The 20,508-nt window shown below is 35.3% G+C and overlaps 1 protein-coding gene and 1 pseudogene across 2 annotated transcripts in view; one reads left to right on the forward strand and one right to left on the reverse strand.

Moving 5' to 3' along the window:
• LOC309958942 overlaps positions 1-245 on the forward strand; it is a 46,593-nt pseudogene extending 46,348 nt beyond the window's left edge. Inside the window, exon 5 of the transcript in view lies at positions 70-245. The product of the transcript in view is annotated as an uncharacterized misc_RNA (transcript). The remainder of the gene's footprint in view (positions 1-69) is intronic.
• Positions 246-10,871: 10,626 nt separating this feature from the next.
• RNF180 (ring finger protein 180) overlaps positions 10,872-20,508 on the reverse strand; it is a gene marked incomplete at its 3' end in the record, with an annotated part of 283,378 nt that continues 273,741 nt past the window's right edge. The window contains exon 8 of the mRNA XM_082837376.1: positions 10,872-11,071. Coding sequence (XP_082693502.1) covers positions 10,872-11,071 — 200 coding nt within the window. The remainder of the gene's footprint in view (positions 11,072-20,508) is intronic.

Consider the following 20,508-nt stretch of genomic DNA (forward strand, 5'->3'; position numbering starts at 1 on the left):
TAATTCAAACAAAGATTGGACCAAATTTGGGATTATCATGTGTTTTAACCAGTCTTACTGTATGTATAGCCTTTGAAGAAGAATCAGATAAACCACCAGCAGTAATTGCAGTACCTGGCATAGTAGTATGACTTTGCCATATTTCTCAGGACATGAAAGAACATTTGCAACAACTTAGAACTGCAAGAAAACAAGGCTTAAGAAGTTTTCTCACCATTAGAGATAATGCATGTGAAAAATTTTGATTTTGATGGTAACGCTGTATAGGTAATGTGCTTTATTCAGAGTCAAAATGAATCTGACAAATTAACATACAATTTTAGCATTATTAAGCATAGTAACATAATTTTGATTGTTTTGTGTTGTTCTAGATTTCTAATTCTAGGGATATTGCTCTAAAAGTTCTTTTCATTTGACTCTTCTGAAGCATGTACCCTTCTGACTTTTCAGTGTGTTATGCAGAAAATAATACAAGTATGTTTGTGAACATGTTGCTTGTGATTTAAGTATATACATTACATAATGTTTCCTTTTCCTTCCATTGTTGCTTTAAAACCACTTAATTTTCACTCTCTGCTATGACTCTGACTCGATTCAGAATAAGAAAAAATAGATAAATGTATATAACACTGATCATTACTGTTTATTGTTCTAGCAATTTTGATGATGAAGTTGTAAGGTATAGCAATGGGATATTAAATATTATCTTTTTATAAGTCCTGAGTTTTTCATGTTAATGAAATAGACCATGTAGACTTTATATGACATTTGCTTACCTGTTACAATTTCAATTAAGTTTTTTTTTTACTAGAAAGAAATGAGATGGAATATTGCAGAATTTATCAATAAACTATGATAAACATTTATTCTGAAATAGTTTAAAATCAGACTGGGCCAAATTTATAATGGGTTTATAATTGGTTAGTTGACAAAATAATTATCTGCCTAAACATACCTCACCTTTGATAGTTTTAAGTTTATAATTTTTGAAAATAAAATGCACCTTCTGCCTTTTCTCAGCCACAGGACGTACATATCATAACTAGAGCAAAGAGCCATTCTTTCCTAGGGAGGTCATGTGTGCCTTTCCCTAATTTGTAGAAGGAAAAAGACACACCCAATTAATATGTAGGTTAGAAGTAGTGAACTGTGTACAATAACATAGTTAATATAAGTGGAAAGAAGAACTTCGGTGGTGTAATTTTCTCTTAATTTCCCTCTACTTTTAGCTGTTAGTCATAGGAAAAGTGGATGTACTGATACACACGTATACTGATTATCTCTGAGTCCATAATAGGAAGCAGACAGGAGTAGAAAATTTTGCTTGTAACAGATGTAGCTTTCATTTGAATAATGAGATACCAAGTAGATTTCTGAAATTTTTTAAATTAGAAGGAATGTATATAGATTCCTAGGTAATAAGAAATTTATTCTGAAATCCTCAGGATATGTGACTGACATTTAGTGAAGTTCAGATCATGGTCAAAACTTGAATTGAGCATCATTTGTAGAGCAAATGAATATTTATTGAGCATGTACTATTTTTGTTTGTTGAATGCATGAATGAATGAGGAGACCTTATTAACTATGTGTTACTGTTGCATTTTACTGTGTGAAGATGTACTATTTTATAGGAAAGTTTTAGTAGAGGGAAATGCAGTCCAGGAGGTTAAAACCAAAGGGAGCTAATTCACAGAGAAAAGCTGAAATAAAAACGTCAGAAAGGATAAAGAGAAAAGACAGTATGTAATGAAAAGTGGAATATTACTTGGGTACATTCTAACTTATTATTTTCTTTAATAATTTATTGATATTAACTCTGAACAAATACATTATATGTTATAGACAAAATTTTACTTGGGAAAGATGGCATATGTAAAATGGTTTTCCAAATTGAGTTAATAAAATAGTAATTTCACAGTTAAAGTCATTTGCCTAGAAAGGTACCAGGTATAATGCTTTAAAAAGTATCTGTTATTTTAAAAGCATATTAATTTAGACAGAACTAAGTAAGAATTTATAACTTTCTTTGGAAACCCTGTATAATGCAGATATATAGTATAAAATTATGAGAGTTAGAAATATTTAAGAGAACATTTTAAGTAAGCAGCTCACGCCATTTATATATTGACATGTTTATAAATCTTTAGTCTTTAAAGCAGAACGCTACTCTAGGTGAGGTCTCTTATAGTTTTCTCTTAATTATCTTGATGAGGTTGATAGTAATTTCTACTTTTTATAGCCTTGCAATTTATCACTCTACTTACTTGAAGTTTTCTGTGTTTCACTTTTTTTTTTTCCCCCAGCAACCTACTTATGCATCACTTTCTATCAGCCCTCAATTCAGCATCCAACTTCATTTTATTTTCCTAACATATGTCCATTGGGGATAGGCTTCCTATTGGGAGCAGGGGTGTGCTGGTGAAAGCGTCTATTTTTGGTTACTATTTTTTAATTAGATTGTCAGTTTTGTGTTGAAGTGAAGAGAGATCTGTATTAATTAATTCATTCAGATGTACTGAAAAAGATTTAATGACCCGAAAGGTACAAGTAGGTAGAAATAGGAAGTGATATAGATGATTAAGTTTTCAAACTTTACCACATAATAGATTTAACCTAGAGAACTTTTAAGGATCCCTATTCTTATGCCAACTAAATTAGAGTATTGGGGGTAGGACCTAGGTATCAGTATTTTAAAGAATTCCCCAAGTGATTCCATTATGCAGCCAAATTTGAATACCAGTGACATATATCTGTGGTTGGATTTTTAAAAATATGTGACAAATACTCTATGAGGCCCACAAAGCTTCAAATATTTACTATACAGCCCTTTGCAGAAAAAGTCTGTTGACCCATGATATAGATTACTCTGTTTCATCAGACTAGAAGCATTGGTATCACATGAAGCCTTGTTAGCAATGCAGAATTCCAGGCCCTATCCCAGACCTGCATTTTAACAAGATCTCTAGGTGGTTCACATGGACATTAAAGTGTGAGAAGCACTGATACATATCATGTTGAGGATAATATTATTTATTAAGTATTAAGCTCCTTGATACTTTTCTGACAGAGGTAATCAAGAGTGACTACACAGTTTATTCATTTTTCAGTTTTATAATCCTTTTACCAAGGGTTATTTTTATATCTCTTAACCCCCACAGAGATTTCCTAGAGTGATAGATTCATAATTGTTCTATTAGAATCAGATTCCCCTTTCCTTGAATCTGGACTGGCCTTAGTGACATTCTTGATCAACAGGAAGCAGCAGAAATATCATTCCAGGACTGCTGAGGCTGGTGATGAACACCCGCTCTGGGAGTCCTGAGCTACCATGGATGTCTGACCACCCTGAGACTGCCTTGTTAGGCCACATGTGGGTGTTCCATTTGACCATTTCTTCTGAGCCTAAGTTTTAAACCATCTCTCCTAGGACACCAGCCATATGAGTGGAGCTGTCTTGGCCCCTCCAGACCAGTCTACTGCCTGCTGAATATCACCAGTTGACCTCTGTTGATGCCATGTGGAACAGAAGAATCATCCAGCTGAGTGCTGTCTGAATGCCTGATGCACAGAAATGTGAGATATAATAAAATGATTGTTTTCTTAAACCATTAAATTTAGGGTAGGTTGTTATTCAGCAATAGATAACCAGACCACCTACGTAGAACATTTTAAAACTTTATTAAATAATTAAATAATTTAAATTAATTTAAATAATTTAAAATAATTTAAAAATTATTAAAAGTTATACTATAAACTTTTGAGTTTATCCTTATTTTAAGATTGATCATTTTGTATAAATAATCCAGAGATAAAATATAGAGAGGGCAGTTAATTGAGCATACCATGTGTGATGGCTTTGTTGTATGTCAACTTGGCCAGGCTAAACTACATTCCCCAGAATTCCCTTTCCAACATGTTTCTGGATAAGTAGGTTACAAGAGTTATCCTTTCACAAGAGTTGGAGGAGGGAAGGAAAGCATGAGCTAGTTTGTACCATATACACACCTTCTCTTAATTATTTAATAAAACACTAATGTAGCTTCTCCCGTGAAGAGATTTTTTTCAGACATAAAGTCCCTAATCAGTCATTGGGGAAATTATCCTGGGTGGGCCTGACAATCAGTTGAAAGGTCTTAAAAGAGGGTTGAGACATTCCCTGGAGAATGAAAGTCTACTTGTGGACAGTAGCTTTGGCCACTGTCTTTTGGATCCCAGCCTTTTTGTGTTCTTCCATTTCTAACTGTCTGCCCTATAGACTCTGGATTTGCTTAACCAGCTCCCCAAACTGTGTAATCCATTTCGGTTCCTTGTTTTTTTTTTTTTTTTGCGGTACACGGGACTCTCACCACTGTGGCCTCTGCCGTTGCGGAGCACAGGCTTCAGACGCGCAGGCTCAGTGGCCATGGCCCACGGGCCCAGCCGCTCCGTGGCACGTGGGATCCTCCCGGACCTGGGCACAAACCCGTGTCCCCTGCATCGGCAGGCAGACTCTCAACCACTGAGCCACCAGGGAAGCCCCTAATCTGATAAGTTTTAAAGGCACTAAGGAGCCTGTTTCCAGTGGTGAAAGGACACTGCTAGTTCATGGCATGACGTGGCAAAAGAGTTGCACTAATTATCACCTTTGGATACCTGCAATTGAGTACCTATAGAAGGTGAGGCTCAGGGTGCCTAAGTATGAGCTCCTCTAGAACATTTCTGTCAAAATAAGGGGTATAGTGGAGTTGGTTGGTTACTCCTAATTGCCCAGGAGAAAGTGGCCAATGAAAAAGATGAACCCAGGGATTTAAATTCCTTGCTCAAGTTCTGCATCAATGACCTGAAAGCGTCTATATCTGCCCTCAAAGAAACCATATTCTGTAGGTGTACAGCTGTAGCTGTAGGGTTTCTGAAAACCAAAGCAAGAGTCTCCTCTGCAAGTGGCTAAACTACAATTCAAATTGAATTCCCAATGACCTCTGTTAAAGTTTGGTCCCTAATTGGGAAGGAATGGGTTCCTACAAATAGGAGGGGAATATATGGGGAGATTATGATAAAGATGGGGAATCTGAACCTCCTAAATAAAACTGAACCATCTTTGCCAGTAGAAGCATCCCTTCCACTTCTGCCTGAGGAAGTGTGATAATTCATTTTGTGTGTCAACTTGACTGGGCCATAGGCTTTCCAGATAGTTGATCAAACATTAAATGTTTCTGTGAGGGTGTTTTTTTGGATGAGGTTAACATTTTAAATGGTAGATTGAGTAAAGCAGACTGCCCTCCATAATGTAGGTGGGCCTCATCCAGTCAGGTGACGGCCTGAATAAAATAAAAGACTGACCATTCCCCGAGTATTCTCCTGTCTGACAGCCTCCAAACTGGGATATTACCTCTTTGTGGTTCTATAGCATCCTTCTGGCCTTCAGACTCATACTGGGATATTGGCTGTTTCTCGTTCTACAGCAGCTTCTGGAATTTGGACTTGAGCTGGGAGGAACAATGGCTCTGCAGACTTAGGATTTTCCAGCCTCCAATATCAGATGAGCCAATTCCTTATAATAAAGCTTTAAATAGATATCCTATTGGTTCTGTTTCTCAAGAGTACTTTGCCTAATATAGGAAGATGGCCCCTCTTTACCTGAAGAAGCTGGAATGGGTCTCTACTGAGTTACTTGCCTGCAAGGCGCTCCTGACCCTCCTCAGGACCTAATTTCCAACATTCCTTTTTGTTTCTAGATCTATAACTAGACAAGTTGCAGAAGTTCTCAAAAGATGAGGTACTAGTTGTGATTCATGAAGAGGTGTGATACACACCAAAAACAACTGAATGATTTTTCATTTCATACAGACAGAAATCTAGAGGGTGGGTGTAAGAATGGATATTAAGGCTGTGTGATCAAGGTGGGAGGATCATAAAGTTGAATCATGCTGTATTTATTGATACAGGCTCACCAACCAGAGGTTCTGGATTCACTGTTTCAGCTGAAGCAGTTAGGAAGGGCTATAACAAGTTGGTTGGTTGGTCAACTGGCTGGACCCAAAAGGTGGCCTACATTAAATGAAGTTGAAATGCCATGTTATATTGTAGATGAAGGTATCCGAAGGCTTAAGGAGATTGCAATGTTAGAGTATATCTATCCTGTAAGACCTGCTCTCCAACCCTGGAAAGACACAACTTTCGCAACAGCTGTGAAAAATAAATTTTGAGGGGAGCCACAGCATCCTTGAAAAGTTCTCTTCTCTTTAGGTCAAAAATTAGAGAGGAAACTCTGCCACTGAACTAGGATTGCTAAATGCAGTGGAGATAATGGGATCCTGAGATGTCAGAGGCTAAATGGTGGCACTTAATTGCTAAAAACAAGGTGTGATGGTTACCATTATAAACAGTGGAGTCAAACTGGTAATCAGACTAGTTTGACTTGCAGAGACTTGGGGGTTGGCTGGTTATCAAGAGGTCCCTAGAATAGGAAAAGATGGCCAGCCTTTTAAATTCTTACTTGATCTGTATAAGCAGAGTATTTCTAGCTTACTGAACAGATGTCTGAATTGAATTAAGAAAACACAGAGTCAATTTCTTCTATAAATTCTAGATTTGAGCCAGTTAACAGACTCAGACCCTCAGACACTGTTACACTGCCAAAAACATATACTGTTAATCCTTCTATGTCTTCCCCCAAAGGGACCTTTACCAGAAAAGTAATTCTGAGTAATGTATTTTAGCCTAGCCAAGTTGACATCCCACAAAGCCATCACAGTCCCTTGTCAAGTTGGAACTCATATATATCTTAAACCATCTCCTTAAACCATACTGCCTAACATGACACAGTTATCCTACATACAACTGAGGATACAAAGACCTTGGGTGATGTTTCTCTTCTCCTTTGTAATTTAAGTACTAAGATTAATGATCACAATACATCTTGTGATATTGATATAAAGGTAGCTATTTTTAAGATGCTTTAGATGATAGGATAAAACTGGAAGAAAAAATATTTGGTTAATACTTATACAAACATACTCATATCACAGTCCATTAATCACTATAGACATGTATCTCACAGGAAAAATGAATGACCTAGTACACTGCTTGAAATTCTGCCCATGGGGAGGATTTCCCTTCACCATCATCCTTCAGGGATGTCCAAAGGAAAGCTATAGAGTATCAGAAGTCCACTTTTGAGTGGTAGCTGAAAATCACACAGAGCTCTTTGTAAATCAGGCCTAACAGTTCTGTTCCTTGGTCAACTGGTCTTAGGTGTGAAGACATAGGTATGGGCTGAGAGAGTGAAGGTGATGTAGCAAAATAGAGTCCGTGGACATTTGGGCTACTTCCTCAAGCAACTTACCTGTGCCTTCAGGGCCTCCTCAAGCCTAATCTCATAAACACCACTTCCATTTGATAACAGACTGCTGCTGCGCACACCCAATATTATGGCTTGGTGGATCAGACGGCACCAAGTTCATGATGGGTAAACCAGGTATCATGGTAACTTAGTGGGTCCTGGCCAAATGTTCAGTCTCTACTAGGCCTCATAGCGGGCAAGCTGTTTCTCAAAAGAATAGTTATCCACAGAGGATGGTGTGGCTTTGCTCTAAAATCGTAAGGGTCTCTAGGAGATGGGTCAAAAAGGATCTTGCTGTGATTTATGCCATAGAGTGTTCTGCCTATGTTTTCCTCTAAGAGTTTTATAGTGTCTGGCCTTACATTTAGGTCTTTAATCCATTTTGAGGGTCCGTGCTGTGATTTACCTATTAAGGCTTGCTAAAGGCTTCAAACAGCAATCCCATCTACCTCTGACAATTCAAGGACCATTGGATGTGTAGGATCATATGGCCCAAGTGACCCGGCAATTTGCATGGCAGAGTGGACCTGCTGAAGGGCCTTCTCTTGTTCTGGTCCCACTCAATAGAGGCAGCTTTTTGAGTCATTTGGTAAATGGGTCAGAGTAGCACACCCAAACAAGGCATATGTTACCTCCAAAATTCAAAGAGGAACTGTAAACATCATTCTTCTCTTTTAGTGGTAGGAGGGTCAGATACAACACCTTATCTACCTTGGAAGGGATATCTTGACGTGGTATAGACCAATGGATTCCTAGAAATTTCACTGAGAAGGGATACCTCTGAATTTTTGTAAGAGAAGTCCCTAAATTAGGAATTGGACTTCTTAAGGTGTCGTGGAAAGGATATAGCTTCAAGAACTAGGCCTATCCGGGTTTGACTCCTGGCTGTATCACTTGGTAGCTGTGTGACTTGAGAATGCTCCTCCAGACTACGATTTCTTTTCCTTTTCCTTTCCTTTCCCCTTCCCTTCCTTTCCTTCCTTTTCTTTCTTTTCTTTTTTTAGGTAAGAAATGGATTTATTTAGAGAGAAACACACTCCACAGACAGAGTGTGGGCCATCTCAGAAGGCGAGAGGCCTTGGGAGAAACATACTCTACAGACAGAGGGTGGGCCATCTCAGAAGGTGAGAGCGCCCAGACTACGATTTCTTTTTTAAAGGGTATTCTATTTATTTAAGGGTATTATATTTATTTGTATTTAGTTTGTAGATACAGATCTATAAACTGATATGTATTACTGACCTAATAAATATATTTTGGGAATCCTCTTTGTTTCTCTGAGAAATCGTATTAATAACACTATTTACTCCATGTATAATTATAATCAATTTTTAGGTAATTTAGGAATGAATGAAGGCATATTTGCTAGAGCTTATAAGCCAGGAGTTGCTTGGGGAATAGCTGCAATTTATTTTACAGTTCTTAAAATATGGCTCCCCCATATGGTTTGTTCATTTTTCCTGACATGTACTTTAAGAAGGCAATATTTTCCCTTATACCATATCATCTTTACTTTGAGTAATAAATTAGTGATTATAAATATCCATTTTTATTTCTGTAAGGTAATACTGAGCTTTGCCAGCAATGCTGCTTCACCAAGATAACAGTTATGTCATTAGACTGCAAGCATAATATATATATTTTTTATTATAATGAGCAAAAATTGATCTCTGTGTTTCTAAAATGTATTTAGCTTTCTGCTTTCTGGATTTGATGATGTCTAATGTACACTATTTTCTTTCACAGATATAATTTTAAACACAATAAGGGCAATGTTAGAATAAAAAGCTGTATCATTCTTCCATATTTATTAGAACATCACATACTGTCAATTAAATGTTTTTATTCAAATATAGTCAGTAATTATGACAAATTTGGACCTTTCATAGACTGAACTGTTCAAGCCTGATCAATCTCAATTTGTTTGGATGGTGGTAGTATTTTTAGTGCCATGAGAGGTTTACCTACCTTATGTTAAAATATGCTTATTGCATTATCAGATATATGACATCACAGCACAGGAATGTTGAATTAGTAGTTCATAATAAAGACGCAGACATAGAGAATGGACTTGAGGACACGGGGAGGGGGAAGGGTAAGCTGGGATGAAGTGAGAGAGTGGCACGGACATATATACACTACCAAATGTAAAACAGACAGCTAGTGGGAAGCAGCCGCATAGCACAGGGAGATCAGCTGGGTGCTTTGTGACCACCTAGAGGGGTGGGATAGGGAGGGTGGGAGGGAGATGCAAGAGGGAGGAGATATGGAGATATATGTATACATATAGCTGATTGATTCACTTTTGTTATACAGCAGCAACTAACACAACATTGTAAAGCAATTATACTCCAAAAAGATGTTAAAAAAAAAACCCCGAAAAAACAAAACAAAAAACTTTTTGTTCTAGGTTACACAAAGACCACCTAAGTGACTGAAATAAATAAGCTTACTTCTCTGTGCTTTAGGTTTCTCACTTTTAACATTGGAATACCTACCCAAATTCTTTCTTGTACTGGGATCATTCAGATCTTTTTTTAAAAAAAAATCAATAAGGGAAAACTAATTCCAGGGATTACTGTAATAATAAATAAAAATAAATATCAGGTTTTCTTTCTATAAACCCAAAAGCCTATTTCTAACAATTCTTTATTCCAGACATTAAATTAGTTAATGACAATGAAAAAATTTAAAAGCCACTCTTTATTGCACATTTACAATATATCTGACAATGTCCAAGTTAAAAGAATCACTAAATTAACTACATTTTGGACATGCATTGTTCTTTTAGGCTACTGAGTGTCTGTCAGTAAATTTTTAATTTCCTCAGGTGAATAATCCTGCAATTGGAAAAGTGTTAATATATTTTTCTAAGTATCTACTGGTGGGAATTAATCTCAGCTTTTTTTTTTTTTTTTTTGCTTTTTTGTGTTTAATATTCTGTTCTTGTAATAGTTTAAAATGTTGCACTAACGCTATTATTAGGCCTCTAAAAAAAAGGATAGTCAGCTGTCTTGGTAACAGAAAGGGACATAAGGACATACATAGAGATAATTGGAAACCAAAACTGAATATACCCTGCTAGATTAGTTCCCAGAGGATATGGTTTATCTTTAATGTATATAACTTGCCTGAGGATAAGTGATGATTGACTAAATATATTATCATTAATGATAATATCTACTCAGATTATCATTTAATTTTACATTTTTTACTATTTTTAAGTGGAGGGAAAACCTCAGTCTTTAAAATCAAGATAAATGTAAAAGTGACATTGTAAAATTAGAGCCACAAATCCCAAACCAAGAAGAACTATGAAATTAACAGTGTGTTGTTGCTAAGTGCTAGACAGATTAGCTCTTGAATAAAGTTGAGTTTGTTACATGAAAAACATTCATAAATAAGTCCATTCTCAGATTTTCTATAAACACCAACAATTTATATAATGCAATATTATAAAAACTTCAAAGCACATTTAAAAAAATGTTTAAGTAATTGTTATCTACATCATTTGTAATTGTTCAACCATAGTAAGGTATGAAAATTCCTAAAATGGAAAGAAAAAATAGCAAAGAAAGCAGAAAACAATGAATCCAATGACCCAGTTCACTGAATAAATATAGATGATCACCATATCCATGTCAAACCACCATCCACGGCTATCATCCTCAAAGTGCAAATAATCCATCCTATGTGCACCATGTGGAAACTGCCTTCTTGTAACTGGAGCTGCACGTCTGTGGAAACCTAGAAGATACATGAACATATTATTTAAAGCTCATTAAATTCAGTTTAAGTTCTCAGAAAGGAAGCTGCATTATGAACAGAAGTATCACGACCAGAGCATATCTTGATTTCATTGAGTGATATATTGTATTCCTGACAGTTTTTTTTTTTTATTTTAATGATAAGCAACTATCAGAAGTCTTTTTTTTTTTTTTTCAGTTAAGGGTTTTAAGGGGGGACAGTAAAATTAGCAAAGAGCATGGAATATGGAGTCAGGAAACGATCCTTTTTTTAAAAACTGGAGTATAGTTGATTTACAATATTAGTTACAAGGATATAACATAACAATATTTTTATAGATTATACTCCATTTAAAGTTATTATAAAATATTGGCTATATTTCCTGTGCTATACAATATATCCTTGTAGCTTGTTTATTTTAATACATAGTAGTTTGTACCTCTTAATCCCCTACCTCTTCTTACCCCTCCTCCCTTGCCTCTCCCTACTGGGAACCTCTAGTTTGTTCTCTGTATCTGTGAGTTTGTTTCTGTTATGATATATTCATTCACTTTATTTTTTAGATTCCACATATAAATGATAATATACAGTATTTGTATTTCTCTGTCTCACTCATTTCACTAAGCATAATATCCTCCAGGTCCATCCATGTTGTTGCAAGTGGCAAAATTTCATGCTTTTATTTATGGCTGAGTAATATTGCATTCTGTGTGTGTGTGTGTGTGTGTGTGTGTGTGTGTGTATATGTATCACATCTTTATCCATTCATCTGTTGATGGACGCTTACATTGATTCCATATCCTGGCTATTGTAAACAATGTTGCTATGAACATTGGGGTGCATATATCTTTTTGAATTACTGTTTTTGTTTTCTTTGGATATATACTCAGGAATGGAATTGCTGGACCATATGGTAGTTCTATTTTTAGTTTTTTGAGGAACCTTCATACTGTTTTCCATTGTGGCTGCACCAATTTACGTTGCTACCAACAATGTACTAGGGTACCCTTTTCTCCAAATTTGTTATTTGTGGTGTTTTTGATGGTAGCCATTCTACAGGTGTCAGGTGATACTCATTTGCATTTCTCTGATGATTAGTGATGTTGGGCATCTTTTCCTGTTCCTGTTGGTCATCTATAGGTATTCTTTGGAAAAATGACTGTTCAGGTCATTTGCCCATTTTTTAATTATTATTATTATTATTTTTTTTTTTTGTGGTACACGGGCCTCTCACCGTTGTGGCCTCTCCTGTTGCGTAGCACAGGCTCCGGATGTGCAGGCTCAGTGGCCATGGCTCACAGGCCCAGCCGCTCCACGGCATGTGGGATCTTCCCGGACCGGGGCACAAACCCGCGTCCCCTGCATTGGCAGGTGGACTCTCAACCACTGCGCCACCAGGGAAGCCCTTAATTCGTTTTTTTTTTTGATATTGAGTTGTATAAGTTCTTTATGTATTTTGGATATGAACTCCTTATTGGTCATATCATTTGCAAATATTTTAGGAGACTATTTTTGATCTGTCATTTACTTGGGGCAAGGTAATTTATCTCCTTGGGTCTCAGATTTCTCATCTATATCATCTGATGACTTAATTCAAAAATTTGTGAGGCTCATTTTTTGATATTGAGCCACATGAGCTGTTGGTTAAGTTTTGGAGGTCAATCCCTTGTCAGTTGCATGATTTGCAAATATTTTCTCTCATTCTGTGGGTTGTCTTTTCATTTTGTTTATGGTTTCCTTTGATGGGCAAAAGCTTTTGAGTTTAATTAGGTCCCATTTGTTTATTTTTGTTGATTTCCATTACTCTAGGAGATGGATAGAAAAAGACATTGCTGCGATTTATGTCAGAGTGTTCTGCCTATGTTTTCCTCTAAGAGTTTCATAGTATCTGGTCTTACATTTAGGTCTTAAAATCAAAATGGATTAATTTTGTGTATGGTGTTAAAGAATGTTCTAATTTCATTTTTTTTTTACATGTAGCTGTCCAGTTTTCCCAGCACCATTTATTGAAGAGACTGTCTTTTCTCCATTGTATGGTCTTGCCTCCTTTGTCGTAGATTAATTGACCACAGGTGTGTGGGTTTATTTTTGGGATTTCTATCCTGTTCCATTGATCTATATTTCTATATTTGTGCCAGTACCATACTGGTTTTTTGTTTTTAAAATTTATTTATTTTTTATTTTTATTATTTTTGGCTGCATTGGGTCTTCGTTCTGTGCACAGGCCTTCTCTGGTTGCAGCGAGTGGGGGCTACTCTTTGTTGCAGTGTGCGGGCTTCTCATTGTAGTGCCTTCTCTTGTTGCGGAGCTTGGGCTCTAGGCACGTGGGCTTCAGTAGTTGTGACACGCGGGCTCAGTAGTTGTGGCATGCGAGCTCTAGAGTGCAGGCTCATTAGTTGTGGCGCATGGGCTTAGTTGCTCCGTGGCATGTAGGATCTTCCCGGGCCAGGGCTCGAACCCATGTCCCCTGCATTGGCAGGTGGATTCTTAACCACTGCACCACCAGGGAAGCCCCTACCATACTCTTTTGCTGACTGTAACTTTGTAGTGTAGTCTGAAGTCAGAGAGCCTGATTCCTCCAGCTCTGTTCTTCTTTCTCAAGATTGCTTTGGCTATTTGAGGTCTTTTGTGTTTCCATACAAATTTTAAGAACGACCTAATCAAAAAATGGGCAGAAGACCTAAATAGACATTTCTCCAAAGAAGACATACAGATGGCCAAGAGGCACATGATCAAGAGGTACAAGATGTTCAACATCGCTAATTAGTAGAGAAATTCAAGTCAAAACTACAGTGAGATATCACCTCATACAAGTTAGAATGGCCATCATCAAAAAGTCTACAAGCAATAAATGTTGGAGAGGGTGTGGAGAAAAGGGAACCCTATGCACTGTTGGTAGGAATGAATTGGTAGAGACACTGTGGAGAACAGTATGGAGGTTCCTTAAGAAAGTAAAAATAGAGCTACCATATATCTTGCAATCCCACTCCTGGGCATATATCTAGAGAAAAACATGGTTCAAAAGGATACATTCAGCCCAATGTTCATTGGAGCACTAATTACCACAGCCAAGGCATGGAATAAACCTAAATGTCCATTTACAGGTGACTGGATAAAGAACATGTAGTACATATATACAATGGAATATTACTCAGCCATTAAAGAAAATGAAATATTGCCATTTGTAGCAACATGGGCTGACTTGGAGATTATCATACTAAGAGAAGTAAGTCAGACATAGAAAGACAAATATCATATGATATTGTTTACATGCTGAATCTAAAAAAAAAATGATACAAATGAACTTATTTACAAAACAGAAACAAAGTCACAGACTTAGAGAAGGAACTTATGGTTACCATGGGGGAAGGTGGGGAGAGGCATAGATTGGGAGTTTGAGATTGACATGTACACACTGCTATATTTAAAACAGATAACCAACAAGGACCTGCTGTATAGCACAGGCAACTCTGCTCAATATCTGTAATAACCTAAATGGGAAAAGAATTAGAAAAAGAATACATACATGTATATGTATAACTGAATCACTTTACTGTACACCTGAAAGTAACACAACATTTTAATCAACTCTACTCCAATATAAAATTAAAAAATAGCAAATGAAAAAAAATTGTGAGGTTCAAATGTAAATTATTTTCCCATGAGAGCATTTTCTAAATTAAAACTTCACGTTTTATTTTTACAACCCTCACAATTAATGTTTGTTAATTCTGATCACCAACTTAACCTTCTATCTTATACCTTGAGAATTTCACTAAGTCATTTGTGCAAAATTCTATAGGAAAAATGTCTTATGTTTTAACATCGAATAAACTGGACAGACAAAATGATACTCCTTTGAAGAAATTGAGCTTTAATTCTTATGTTTCCAAGCATGGACCTACTTAAGGAGATTATATAAAAAGTAAATACTGAAAGTAAGCAATAGTCCATTTATGACTAAATGAATATGACATTTCTGAGAAATATTACATCTCATTGTGAAATGCTGTTCTTTTTATTTTGTGATACTTATATGCTAATTATTTACAGTTTGGTATACTCAATGGCAACCTGTTTTTGTTGGCTGACCAACACTGAATTTTATTTTTAGAGACCTTCAAAATTATATATTTTTTAAGATGAATAACGTGATTATTAACCTTTGCTTTGTAGTTATCTACTGCCTACTAATGTATTTCTGTGCTTATTAGTGTTGGTGAGTGGGGACAATACAATAAACTGAGCAGAAAAGATATATTCTAGTACTTGCTAGTAACTCTGGTGGTAAGGGCTCCGTGAGGCTCAAGCTTGAAGCAGATTCTGGTTCATCTATTTTAATAACTCGTTATGTAACAATAACGAAAGTAATGTTAAATATTATGCTCTAGATCAGGTTGCTTATTTTGACAGAAAGGCTGCATTCACCTGAGTATTAGTATGGTTAAAGTAAAATTTCTTTGATCAAGAATAATCCTAAATTATTGTTTACATATGTTTTATTTTCTATTTTAAAATAGAAAATGTATATCTTTAAGGTGTAAAGCAGGATGATTTGATATATAATATAGTGAAATGATTACTATAGTCAAGCTAATTAATATATCCATCTCCTCACATAATTATCTTTTTTGTTGTTGCGACAGTACCTGCTGTCTACTTTATTAGCAAATGTCCAGTGTCTTTTATCAGATTTATGGTTCGTATATATTTTCTCAAAATCCATAGGTTGCCTTTTGATTTGTTTCCTTTGCCATGCTGAAGTGTTTTAGTTTGATGTAGTCCACTTGTTTATTTTTCCTTTTATTGCCTGAGCTTTTGTGGTCACATCCAAAACAAAACAAAACAAAACAAAACACCCAAACAAATTGCCAAGGCCATTGTCAAGGAGCTTATCCTGTATGTTTTCTTGTAAAGTTTTATGGTTTCAAATCTTACATTTAACTCTTTAATCTATTTTGAGTAGATTTTCGTGTATGGTGTAACACAGAGGTCCAGTTTCACTCTTTTGCATACGGCAATCCAGTTTTCCCAATACCATTTATTGAAGAGAGTATCCTTTCCCCATTGTGTATTCCTGGCACCCTTATTGAAAAGTAGTTGATTGTGTATGTGTGGGTTTACTTCTGGGCTTTCCATGGTGTTCCACTGGTTTATGAGTCTGTTTTTATGCCAATACCACACCATTCTGATTACTATAGCTTTGCAATATAATTTGAAATCAGGAAGTGATACCTCCCACTCTGTTCTTTCTCAAGGTTGCTCTATTTGGAATCTTTTGTGGTTCCATACCAATTTTAGAATTGTTTTTTCTGTTTCTGTGAAAACTGTTGTTGGTATTTTGATAGGAATTGTGTTGAATCTTTATTTTGCTTTGAGTAGTACAGACATCTTAACAATATTCTTTTTTAAATTTTATTTTTTTATTGAACTATAGTTGCCATACAGTTATATAATTATAAAAGTTACAGGTGTACAATGTAGTGATTTACAGTTTTTAAAGTTTATACTCCATTTATAGTTGTTAAAAGATATTGGCCATATTCTCCAAGTTGTACAATATATCCTTGTACCTTATTTTATACCTAATAGTTTGTACCTCCTACTTCCCCACCCCTACATTAATTCTTTTAATCAATGAACATGGAATAGCTTTTCATTTAGTTGTGCATCTTCAATTTCTTTCACTGATATTTTATAGTTTTCAATGTTTATTTGTAAATTACATTTACTTATGTAGATTAAAAACATGAAATTAAGAAGGATGAGATAAATGTTAAGTGATATTTTAGAATAAATTTTATAGACATATTTCAAGTAGGTTTTTAATAATTTCTAATGTTTTTGGCTGACTTTCTATCATATTTTATTTTTTTAAATAATTTTTATAGCTTACGAAAAGCTTATACTAGAATGATGTGTCAGCTCTTCTATTTTTTTGTTTGCCTTATCAGTATTATCATCAATCTGATTTCTTTATAGGATTCTGTTTAAGTTTCTGTGCACCTTGTGCTGGTAGTTTAGCTAAAACTAGATAATATCTAAAATCCATTTAACTGGTCATATTAAACTTCAAAACATTGCAACACCTGCAAAACTAACCAACTAATGAAGTCAGCTATTCATATTGTCAAACTGACAGTTTTCCTCGGCTAACATTACATACCATCATAACATGTAAGTAAGGATGCCAATGTCAGTCCTCACTAAGTATTAGTAAAGTTTAACTTTTCTTCTGTTTCAATAATCATAACAGAAATTTTAATGTTATTTTCCCACATTCCAAGGGATTGTCTCACACCAGCCTGTAGGCATTCTATTTTGGAGAGCATATTTAGGGGATTTCAATCCTAACAGCTATTTACGACTATCTAACTACTGTTCTCTAAACTGTACTCAGTATCTTAAAAGGAAAGGGGACTTTCTGTTTGTGTAGGAGAGAGGGGAAGTGGGAAGAGTTTTTCTCACATTCAAAAATTATTCTAATACATAAACACAAATGTTCCCAAAGTAGTTTATATACCTTTTCAAAAACCTTTCACAAATATAGGCTGGAAAACAGGTAACATTGTTACTGGAAATTATTACCAATACTACTGTATTTTAAAATATGTGATTTTTCTGTCCAAAAGGAATATTTAGAGGCCTTAGATTCTTCAGATTCAAAACTTTCAGTTGTTTGGGTCAAAGAATAACTGTATTAATGGCATAGCTGTAGAAAACAGTAGAACTGAGAGTAGACAAGGCACAAAAGATGTAGAATTATGAGTATGGTGATCAAACATGCTGGTTTCCCCAGGACAGTCTCAGTTACTCTTATGTCTTGGTATAATTACTAATAGTGCCCCTTTCACTCTGGAAGTGTCCTCATTAATGGTAATTTCCTTTATTGGTGGAATGAGGGAAAAAGAAGGCAGTGCAGGGAGACACCGAACTACAAAATTTCTAGCTCTGAACATCAGAAGGTGATGCTGACCCAGACGGCTTATGCAATGGTGTTTTTATAGGTAAGGTGGATAATGATCATTACTTGGTTAATTTCTTAAAAAATTTTTTTTTAAGTGGGGAAGGAGTGAATAGGTGTTTGTAATAATTTTGGAATTTCCAAAGCTGTAAATTGAATGAGAGGATTGGAATTTCTAAATCAAAATCAGACTAAAAGAAAATGACCTCACTGACAGTTACTTAGTAAATATTATATTGATTATGAAATTAGAAAAATTGCCAGAATACTAATCACAGAGATTAACTGCAGATTCCACTGTAAAATGATGGCAATGAAAGTACCTAATTCATTGGGCTAATATAAGGATTAGATGAATTAATACATATAAAGCACATTCCTGGCTGATAGTAAAGTTTCAATAAATGTTAGACTCTTATATTTTTATTACTATCGTTACTGCTACTTCGAATATGAGGAAGAAGCTGCTTTTCTTGTCAGTTCTTGTTCTTCATATTATGTCTACCTTTTCTGAATAAATCAATATGCTTACCATTGTTTGTTCAAACAAATGCTGAGAAACTGTTTTCTTCAAGTATGAGTTGATTTCTCTAAAGCAGTTAACTTTAAATAGACTGTCAGAACATCAGATACTGAAAATATGGAATTGATTAAAAATTTAGGAAGAGTATATGTACTATCTCTTAGAGGCTGAGGATTTAAAGATATTTTAAGACATGGTTCCTGTCTTAAGAAACTCATAGTCTAGAATAGTTTCTCAATCTTTTTTTTTTTTTCATTATCACTCCTGTAAGGAGAAAAAAAATGTTAAATTTAAATATATCTCAAATTAAATATTCTAATCAGTAAATCAAATTAAACCAAATTTCTCCTGAATGAGAGAAATTAAAAATAAGGAATAAAATTTGTTCAGGTAGGGTTGAGCTCTTGAGGGCCTCAAACAACTGTAATATCTAAGATTTTTTTGGTGCCCCAAGAACCAGGTTTTGCCCCCATTTAAAGTGCATGGCCTAGGAGACAGTACACTTAAAACCATTGTAATAAGTCAATGTATATATTTTAATATATACAACCACTTCATTCCAAAAAGTGATTTGGATTGGAGTTAATGGAGTGAGAAGCTTCTGTACCAGGAATTCACTTTTTCACAGACTTACGCACAACTTATTATTAGTGATAACCTGATAATAATTAGTTTGTAATCAACACATGGTTTAAAGAATAGCCAATATTACTAGTAGATTTTAATTACGCTATTTTAAAGTAAAGGACACAATAAAGACACATACTCTTTTTTTGCCATAAACTATTAGGAAAAAAAGTGTAGTGCAGTGAAAATCATACTCCTCAAGGAATCAGAAGATTTGGATTCTTGTGCCAATATTAAACATACTTATTATTTGGTCAAGTCAAAATAGTTTCTCTATATCAAGATGTTCATATGGTTTTCTTCTTTAATCTGTTAATGTGATGATTTCAAATAGATTTTTTTAGAATGTTGAATAATTTTTAAAAAATCTGTTAAAGTGATGAATTAAACTGATAGATTTTCCAATGTTTTATCATTCCTTCATACCCAGGATAAATTCTGTGTGTTCATGATAATCGTTTTTTACACATTGATGAATTCAACTTTATATATTTTATGTGGCATTTTATGCCTATGTTTGTGAGGAAGATTGGTCTATAATTTTGTTTTATGTGATTTTTGCCTGGTTTGTATATCATGATTTTATTGTCTTCATAAAACATGTTGGCAGTTAGGTGACAATTCTCTGTGGATCTCTGTGTGTCTGCATATCTTGCAAGCAAGAGGCACTGACTGCCTTTGTTCTGACATTGGCAATCTTGTGCTCTCTTTTTATTCTCTGAAATGGTTTGCATAAAACTAGAATTCTTGATGGCTTGACTAAATCTAACCTATAAAACCACTTGGGCCTGTAGTCGTTTCAGGTGTGTGGTGTAGGGTTTTTTAAACACCAATCAATTTCTTAATTAGTGTTGGTATATTAATGTTTTCTAGTTATTCTTGAGTCCTTTTGGGTAATTTTTATATAGCATTATCCGTTCTATTCAAGTTTTTAAACAAATTGGACTAAAATTTTCATGGCTGTGGTACATTTAGGGCTTTACACAAATATCTGTTCTCCTGGGTACCTGGTTTGTTTGCACTTCCCTGCCCCTCAGGCATGGCCACCAGACTTGACAAACGAAAACGACTGTCCAAAGAAAATGCTGTGTGTTTGCTTCTGGGTAGAGCATTTATCAGTTTGACATGCTGCAGCTGTCTCTTTTCTCCCCCAACACCAGCAGTGTACCAGATAGAGGCTGCTCTGTCATCCTTGGTCCTAAAGCTTAGGATGATGTGGAGCAAACACCTAGAAGTTAAGGAAAAAACTAATTCTGACTGAAAAATAATGAAGTGACTTTTAAAACTATTAAAGAAAAGGATGATAATCACAAAAGTTGAAAC

This window comes from Leucopleurus acutus (assembly GCF_964270905.1).
Source record: "Leucopleurus acutus genome assembly, chromosome: 3".
NCBI classification, from domain to species: Eukaryota; Metazoa; Chordata; class Mammalia; order Artiodactyla; family Delphinidae; genus Leucopleurus; species Leucopleurus acutus.